Source organism: Opisthorchis viverrini (assembly GCF_000715545.1).
Source record: "Opisthorchis viverrini unplaced genomic scaffold opera_v5_11, whole genome shotgun sequence".
Lineage (NCBI taxonomy): Eukaryota > Metazoa > Platyhelminthes > Trematoda > Opisthorchiida > Opisthorchiidae > Opisthorchis > Opisthorchis viverrini.
Window position 1 is genome coordinate 3,738,003 of NW_008751667.1, and position 9,838 is coordinate 3,747,840.

A 9,838-nucleotide genomic window follows, 5' to 3' on the forward strand; every position below is an offset into this window, starting at 1 on the left:
AAACACCGTCTACCGAGACGAGTGTTGTTCTCCGTGCCTCCTTCAGGATGGCGCAAACCGCGAGGTGGACAGCACATGACTTGGCAAAAAGGCGTGAAAGAGATCACGAAGAGTTTGGGTGTTGTTAGTGTTGTAGGCCTTCCAGGATGGGGTCCCCGTGACCCCGTCTGTGCTTGGCTGGAGACGTTGCAAGAAATGGCGGCTAATCGATGTCAATGGCGTTCTTGTTGTCAGTTTCTTTCCAGATTGTTTGATTGAGCGTTCGGAGGTGTAAGCACCTCAGTATGCTTGACATAGGCCAGTACTGGGTCCCGCCACCCACTCTTCTTCTGTTCTTTTCACTCTATGGCTTTATATATACGAACCTTATGGTTGTACGGCAGTGAAGCATCAGTGCCAACACTGATGTTGCTGTCTTTGTTGATGATGATGATGGTCAAACTTCTGTGATATTTGCAGGTTGACTTGATTTCTATGGATAGCGTGCCACCGACAAACGGTCATGGTTGGTCATAGTCGTTGTTTTTATTCTTTGTCACAGATTTCGGTTTGCCAATTTGGGATGCTGGTAGCTTAGGTGGGTTTACTTGCTGCTTGTTGATCTGTTCGTCCAGTTTGGCTGTTGACTTGCGTCAACCGTGCACTAATGACGTGGCCGCGAACGGTCACAAAATGTTTGGAATCCACTGAACAGATCAACATTCGCTTGATCAACTATCGGGTTACGATTTCTCGATTTTCTCTGTGTGAGTTTCGCATTACAGCGGTACACGTAACCATATTCAGAGATCGAGGCAGCTCAGTTGTTCAGGTGTGAAATTACTGACCGGGAGGTCCTTGGTTCGAGGCCAACTTCGGCATCTCAGCTGATCCTGTCTAGGCTGGGGTGGCCTAGCAGTAGCTCCATTCTCGTGTTTCTTTCCGGTAGCATAACAGCTGGGCACCTAAAGGGCGTTACAGCTGAAGCAGCAGGCGAGGAACCATCTTCAGCGTTCACATGTGAATCAGACTTTTCCTCATTGCTAATGTAACCGGGACAACCGCTTACAGTGAAGATTAATTTGTCTACCACGAATTCACTCACAAAGCAGTTCTTCTCCTGTACATGATCGATTACTCATAGTCATCATTGACAACAACACTGGTGCTTCACCGGCGTACAACCATGCCTACGGCTGAACTAACGAAAACATCCGAGTCACCTACCCCTCCAACACTCAATCTGACCATCTGGATTGAAACTGACAGCATGAACGCCAGTGAAATCGCTTAAACGACATATTCAGTATCTCCATCCAATTGCAAGGTCACATGGACCTCATCCTGGAAGCTGGAGGAATTCAAAGGGACAAACTCAATGTCACCGGAGTTCATACACCTCTTCTACTGAGTAAGTTTAGTCCAACCTGCTCTCAACCATTCCGTGTAATTTAGTCGAAAATTCGTAAAATTCGTGGACATCGTTTTTTTGCGCTCAGACGGACAACTTCCAACCGAGACGATTGGAAAACGGCTTTCTCTGGTGTCACCGAATAAGTTTGAAATTATCAGTCGAATAATACCAAGTATTTTGCATTTCTACGTCACATTCTCCGTTTATTGCTTGAACGTTGTTCAAGCCCGTTGTTTACTTCCGCCAGCGTTGTAGCGAAGTGAGTGCTAACATGTTGTGCCCCCCACCCAAAGTCGGTTTGAGGTAGATTGGCTGACGGTGTGACTATGTGCTTCAAATTTGGTCAGTTCAGGCATCATCATCAACATCATCATCATTGACAACATGACATCAGTGTTCAACACCGATGCTTCACTGCCGTACAACCATGATTTATTCGAAAGCCTTATTGTAAAGAAAGGAGTAAAGGTGGACGGGGAGGGATTTAGTGCTAGCTTAACACAATCATTCCGAGGTGCCTACACCTCCAGACATTCACTCAGGCAATCTGGATAGAAATTGACAACAAGAACGCCACTGACATCGGTTGGCAGCCATATCTTGTAGTGTCTCCAACCAGTGTTCACACTTCCATTGAAACAACGCCTTTGATGGCCGTGGTCCGGATCACGTGGCATACTAGCCAAAACCTACCGTCGATCCGTTCAACTTTGTCACTAACCCATTTTTCATATAGTCTACATGTTTCTCCCCTTACGACTGAGCAGTGTTCTTGATGCCATTGACAACGCTTATATGATTTTTATCTGCGAACGATTTGTCGCAGAGAGCGAGAACGCTGAATCAGTTTGAGGAACGCTATTTCGGTCGTTGGTTTGTTCACCAAGCTGAGCAATTTGATGGCAAACGTTTCATCACCAATCGAGGTGACATCACCAGTACGTTGTTGGGGAGCGTAGCGGTGCGTAGTGATAGATTGGTGGTTGTGAGCAACCAGCTACCATCTTCGCTACCTGAGTTACCAACATTTCCTTCTATAAAGAACGCTATTCCAGTAATTCGTAAAGATGTCATTGGTGCATATTTTGACATCAGTTTTCTTGACCGTATCGATCTCACTCTGTATCGGTCGATAATTTCAAAATCCGTTTAGCGTAGCTGGAGCTATCTCTCTGTGTGATAGAACCTGTCGTGGGCAACAGTCAAACAGGAGTAGAATTCAACCGGACTCTTCTCGAAAACTGTTCCGTATGAACCGTCTCATCTTGTTCCCATTCCTATTAACCCTTCTGTCTGGCTTCGTGGACAATGCAAACGATTTGGAACGGTGTAATACCATGCCAAATGATGCTTTGGGAATATTCCCCAACCACGCGAATACGGATTACGAGCGGATGAAAATCGCCTACCTGAAACAGAGTGAACCGTCCGAACAACGTCAACGAATCTACTACGTTGTCCGGAAACCGGCCATCATCCATTCTGTGCTCGCTGTGGACGTTGTGACCAATGAGATCTTGCTGAACTGCACCACTGAGCCGTCTGATCTTGACAACACATGTTGCATACACAACACCGACGAGAGAGGTTCGTACAAGCCAGAAAACTGTGAGTTCAGTGCTGTGGTGTATAATACGGGCTACCAGGAGAACGAATCCGAGTATATGGTAGTCTATGAATATGTCAACCTTGCCCGGAATTTTACCAATGAACTTATTTTGTTCACTTTAAGGGACGGGTTAGCTCCAACCTATTTTTCAACACATGAGGTGCGTGATGTGAATGTGGTTTGTCCTCAACTAGCCACTGGCGGTGGTCACATCACCTCTCATCCGAAATTAGATGATTTACTCACTTCCAGGGCGGAACTACACACCATAAGATATGAGGATCTACATCCGGCAGTACGCGTGGAAGAGTACACAAACCTCACACTGGAAATTTCCGGCTATGCAAGAAATTCTCACATATTTCAGATATGGTACATCCACGATCATCGGTATGGTGACCGCCAGACTGAAGGTGGGCAACTTCAGATCTCAAAGCTTCAGCCTGAACTGGATTCAAGCTATGATACACACCTGAAGGAGCACCTTTTCTCTCTGCGTATACAATGGGATCCAAACTACAAATACGCAATTCGTCGTTGGCGACAGACGATTACCATCGGGCGAGATGCCAGAGCTCTTTTGTTAATCATTCATGGCAACGTAACCCAGGTGGATGAATTCTTTCTACCGGTTCTGCAGTCTTGGCTTTCCGGGTCCACATCACCAGAGTTCGAATGGCCTTCCACAATACAATCCCCAGCGCTTCGACTGTTTGGATTATCGGTCACTCGGAAAGCTCTATTCAATGAGGGAGACAGTAAAATTATGCATGTCAGTCCGGATGAGATGATTCACGAACCAACTGAACGTAAAGTATGTGACAAAAGACTTCAACCTACCGATGACTACACACCAAGCCGGATGTTTATGCAACCGAATAAGTCGTACTATGAAATTCATAACCTACGGATCGAGGATACCGGTATGTATACATGCTATGCTGGAGATGGAAGAGTGATCGTTTTTGACCAGTATGTCATTGTATTACCAAGACCGGAAGATCTGGTGATCATCCTGACCGATACGGTCCCAAAAACACAGACAAATCTCAGTCAGCTAGAAGACAACTATCCGTACTTCGATTCGGACGGGAGGGCTATGTTTCATGGAGAAGAGTCCATTCATGCTTGTTGTGGTATGATCCTCCACAGAGGGATCGATAATTTGGATGGTTTAAACGCCACATATGAGGTAGAAAATATGAACGCCGTGTGGAATCAAACGCGCCAATCGACCGAAAAACACGGCGACTATTTTCATCTCATCACGTGTTATGCTTTGTACCCCTTGTATGCAATGACAGAAGTGAAAAGTACCTTCACCTGTCTGTATCGCTACAGACCTATTGATAATTTGGTTCGACACAGCGAAGAGTTTACAGATCGGTACGCGGTGGAACACGTCAAATCGCGACAGATCACCGCCTCGAAATATCCTGAGCCCAGAATTTTCCCCGAGACAATTTACACATCAAGTTTGGACCTAACCAAGCAACTAACGAGCCATAGTTATTTGTTACCTACCCTGTACGGTACGGAGTCCGTTCATCTAGGCTCAAGCCAGATATTTGAGGGTCTTCTGATCAGTTCGTTCGTTGCTCTGCTGGATAAAAATAATGGATGGGGATCGGTTTGGATGTTTCAAAAATCGGAAAGCACAACGACCCTCGTCCAGACTCCTTGCAAATTTGTCAGCTACGAATTTGTCACAAAAGAAGAGAGTATACCAGGGTCTATAACCCTCAACAAATCGTACAACTTGGTACGCAGACAGTTCGACGTGGAATGCGTGCTGTCCAGAAACGTTGTGGCATTGCTGTACGCCGCCTACATCGTTCACAACGCCGAACTAAACAAGACAATTGTAGAGAAACAGATCCGTGATTGGATCGCTGACCATGTACTACACGTAGACAGCGAGTCTGCCTCAGACAGGAACGTGGATGCTCGGCCTCCGGACTTTGTAACTGGCAGTTTTAGAATGAGTCGAGTCAGGGTAGGCTGGATCGGAACAGTGAACGTTGGCTCTCCAATCAAAATGATCTGGTCCGATCCCCATTGGACAGGCACTGAAATGCATTGCAAGTATGCTATGACTGCAGATGATGCGAAAACTGACCTTCCGGGCGATTTCTATTCCCGGCCAAGCATTCAATATACCTATTTCGAATTACTTAAAAAGGAAGCGAGTGAACGGGACTCAGGACTGTACTACTGCTGTGTGAAGTGCGACTCGGAAACACGTGACGTCGTAAAGCGTTTGGTCGTTCTACCCGATACCGCCAAATTCAAAATGCGAATCAATCGTACTGATTCGGCCAATGAAACTGGCTCTGGTTCCTTTGAAGATCCGATCCGTACACACGTCCAAACGTTATTCGCTCACTGTGAATATATGGTATATCGAGGTGTAGAGGCGACGGTAAAATTGGATCTAGCCTATGAGACTTGCGCTCCGGGTAATGAACAAGAACATGTGGATTTGGCGAACAAAAAAGTCCTGAAACGAAACCTGAGTGAGTCTGTTGGTGAATTTAATCACCTATTGGTGGTGTACCATCTGGAACGGCCAGAACCGGATGAATACTGGAACTATGTCAGAGTAAGTTGCATACTTCAGCTGATCAATGTGACCAGAGATCCGTTCGACTTGGTTGATACGTCAGTATCGAAGAATGAAAAATTAGTCAAAAGTATTTATTTCACGTACAACTTGACAAGGAATCCCACCATTTTGCCTGACCTCATATTTTCCGACAGTCCTAACCTGCAAATCGCCCTGCGTCGAAATGCAGCAACGCGGATGGAAGACGTGTTCAACGACACCTTGTGTCCCGTGGTGAAGGAACGGGAAAACTTCTACACCGTAAATTACACCGTGTTTCTTGGATTACCTAGAGGTAGGATTCGACTGTGGATAGTTCACTATCGTACTACTGTGGACAAAGAGAATACGATTATTCTCTCTCCGTGCTCCACTCATCAGGTTGAACCGGTGGTCAGCGCCCAACAGGTGGTTGGTTTGGACACACAGACGAAGTACAAGGTCAATCGAGGCATCAATTTTGAGCAGCATGAGTACACCTGTCTTTTGGATATATCCACCTTCGCCATGGTTATTGTAGGATTCGGTTGGACGAGCACAAACCTGTCACTAGAAGAAAGGGAGAGCCATTTTAGGGAACAAATAATACGGTTGTTCTCGCTTGGTAGACACATGTCCGCGATGAACGGTCAGTCAATCATTGAACAGAATAATGTGATATTTCGCCTAAACAGATTCGCTATCGGTTGGACGGCTTTGGTGCAGCCATGGAGAGCGGTGCGAATGATAGGCGAACGGTTTGAGAAGCGACCAATACAGTGTTTTTATAAAACAGACGATGAGGAATACTTTCTTCCAGCAGGACCTCGGATCCTCTATATCCCTGTCTCTGAATCTGTGAAGCTTCTTGTTGAAATCCAACATGCGGTTTTTTCTGATGCCGGCGTTTACAAATGCAATGTGACACAAGTTTGCCCTGACTGTCCTGTCCGAACTGGGCTTGCACCACGCCGACTCCACGTTCTGCCGGACCAGTCTTTGTTGACGGTGCACTTCAATCACGATCGACTGCAGATGAATGAACAATCTGTGCACAAGTTCGAACAATACACTTCCACTAATGAACCCTTTCTTTTCCGCAACCAGTCGGTCAGCTTTCGTTGCCTACATCAGCTGTCTCCTGTGCATCGTCTACGTCCCCGAGTACATCTCATACCCGAACTGCTTGACAGAAAGAATAAGGTGTTACGCAACCTCAAATTACATGACCCGTTTCAGTTCACCACGAAAGTCAACGAGGTACTCACACAGACGGTGACTGGTGTAATCATAGCGCCAAGTCCGGGGGACAGTTCGGCACTGCTCTCGGTTACCTGTCGCCTAACCTACGACTTTGGCGTGATTCCCAACGATTTATCAGGTCGGACTGGTGTGGTTCAGTTGAGCAACAAAACCACATTCATAATTAAAATCAGTGCACCACCAAACCTATTTTCTGTTCAACTACTTTACACGAATAGTAGTTTGCTGCACAACATGGTTTTTGCTACAAAACATGGAGTGAGTGCAACTCACTTCCATGCGTCCGGTTCGACTGGTCTGCTTGAAGAGAGTGTTGTAAGTATTCATAGTATTCAAGGGTTGGGTGTACCTTTGGGCAGAATGCACACATGGCTTGTATACATGACGGATGCTGGCCTGGATTACGACGAGTGTAAACTGGTACGCAGAGCGGTGGCGGATGACAGGAATTTTTCACCCGAAATGGAAGCTTCCAAAGAGTTTGGTGAATGTGGAGGGAGGAATATCTTTGAAGCGTCCACTCATTGTGTTCTACAACCCAGGCATCTGATGCTTGTGTTTCTGCTATACAACAGTATTGATGATGGTGATGTTGAAGAGGCAAACATGACTGGCTGGGACACACAGCTCGCACAGTCGCTGCTCGTCAACGCACGCGCATGGTTCAGTAAACCAACGAGTTCCGAACTGCTTCAACTGGCTTCACCGAACCGGGCGCGTGTTGCATACGCCCTGGTCAAATTGAGTATAGGCTGGCAAGCTACGGTTACAGTTGGAAAACCGTGGACAATTCTCGTCCGAAACCACAGATCCCCAAACACACGGCTATTAATATACCACCGGCGGTCCTGGAAACATGAACGAAAGCTTTTGCGAACGCTATCTGGTGGATCCGAAACGTTTTCCTTCGGCGAAAATGCCAGCTACGCTCATACAGGTATCTACTCGTGCGTCGTCACAAATTGTGACGAATGCAGGTTGAAGACATGTTTTCATCCTCGACGTCTATTGGTGTTTCCCGCTCCACCGCTGCTTCAACTCTATTTGAATGAACGCATCTTGAATCCAGCAGAGCCTATGTTAGACGAATTTACAAAAGCCGCGATTAGCTCAGATGAAGCGATCTATGTGCATTGCGTCTACACAAGACCGTTTGGTATATCGTCCAATGAAAAACTCCTATTTAGCTATCATTTGCAGTCACATAGTTCGGATTTTGACGAAGCATTACCCTATACGCGACTCAGTGCGAGTACGACAGAAAATCAAGAGAATGGAACCATCGTAATGACGCCGTTTTTAATCAGAGGTCCTCTGGTTGGAAAACCTCAGCCCACAGTGCGGTTACAATGCGAACTCACTTTTGCCGAGGACGACTTCGATGTGTCGGATACGTCTCGCCCTGAGAGAACGAAACCGATTGTATCTACTCGACGTTTGGGGACGCGACTACGTCTCAAACCGATACTTTTTACACGGTCCGTACACACAACTAACCACCAGACTACAAACTGGCTCAGGCAATCGTTGGTAGAGGTGAGCCGGGGCAACCCCCCCACAGATTTCGGATCTAGTCACGAACTTAAGGAGGGGATATTCGAGATCGGGGTTGTGGTTTCCCTTGGGCTCCCGACAGGACAGATTTATGCCACGACTTTTATAAACAACAATGGGATTGTGTATGAAGAGCCGTGTAAGCTGTCCGCACGAACTGTGATCCAACCAGATTGGGTTTCTTCCCACTTGGAACAGGAAGAGGAATATGACGAGTTTCACGATGAGTCACTTTTTTTCGTACGATTCGCATGCGTAGTACACAAAGAAAGTTTCGCACTAGGCTTTCTATTGCTCAGTCCGGATGAAGGCGTCGACCCCAAAACAGCATCGGCTGATGCGCATTCCACCTTGTCCGAATGGTTGAGCCAATGTTTGAACAGTTCACAAGCTGTAGCCCCAGCCAGCCCAAGAGCGACACTGGTTTCTTACAAGATAACTGGGCTGAATGTATTTTGGAACGCAACTGTTCGAATCGGCAGTCGAATAACAATGATAGGTCATACAGAGTCCAGCCAACAGCTTGTATTCTGTTCCCATCAGGCGGATACAAATGCCGTCGAGTTAGCACTGGGTTTCCAATGGCAAAAAATCTACGATCAAACGCATCCGTGTTTCACGCTTATCAATCAGAACGTGCGCCCGAGTGATTCTGGCCTATACACGTGTACGCGTCTGGTGTCACTGTCTTATCGTCAGACGATTTTCAAGCGACCGCTTCTCGTACTTCCCGACCAATCTGTTCTGGACATTTTTCTCACTTACGAAAGGCTCACAAAACATGATCCATGGCGGGAAAACTTCACCGACTACGATGGTGCGAACAGACCGTTTGTATACACGGGTACTTCACTGTTTGCACACTGTCTACATGAAACTTGGGCCGAACAGTGGCTTAATGTCTCGGGAGAGTTTTTTCTGCACACTATGAACGAACAAGGTGACTTTTTTGATCCGTTGCCGGTGAACAAGACCAAGATTCAAGTTCGGTCGGACAGTCGAGTGCTACGTTCCTCACAAATTTATCTCTCTCTGAATCGTGACTACGGTCATTGGTTGTTGGCTGAGTGCGAATGGCGTTTTATGTTTACCGAGCGAATGCGACGGGAATTAGGCCACTATGTATCAACCCAACAGCCGATGCGATTTCGTAAATCTATTCGAATTTCGGTGCGCTTTCGAATTCCCCCAACAATCTTCCCCCAGTACTCGAAGACCGCGGACAGGCCTCTTGCAACAGTCATCTCAGAACTACATTCTCCGATACAATCGGCTGTTCAGTTTCATTCCGAACGCTATGTTGTTCGTGGACCCGAAAGAGTGGGCAGTGTTCGCTGGCTACTCTCTTTGGGTGTACCCAGAGCGTGGGTAAATGCTTGGACGGTTTACCGATTCGCGAATCATTTGTACACCGAGAACTGTCTGGTCTATGATG

General features: G+C 46.7%; 1 protein-coding gene across 1 annotated transcript in view; it reads right to left on the minus strand.

The window, feature by feature from the left end:
• Nucleotides 1-7,219, minus strand: part of T265_01103 (hypothetical protein) — a gene marked incomplete at both ends in the record, with an annotated part of 16,936 nt that extends 9,717 nt beyond the window's left edge. The window contains one exon of the mRNA XM_009165046.1: nt 7,123-7,219. Within this exon, the coding sequence (XP_009163310.1) occupies nt 7,123-7,219 (97 nt within the window). The remainder of the gene's footprint in view (nt 1-7,122) is intronic.
• Nucleotides 7,220-9,838: the final 2,619 nt, after the last annotated feature.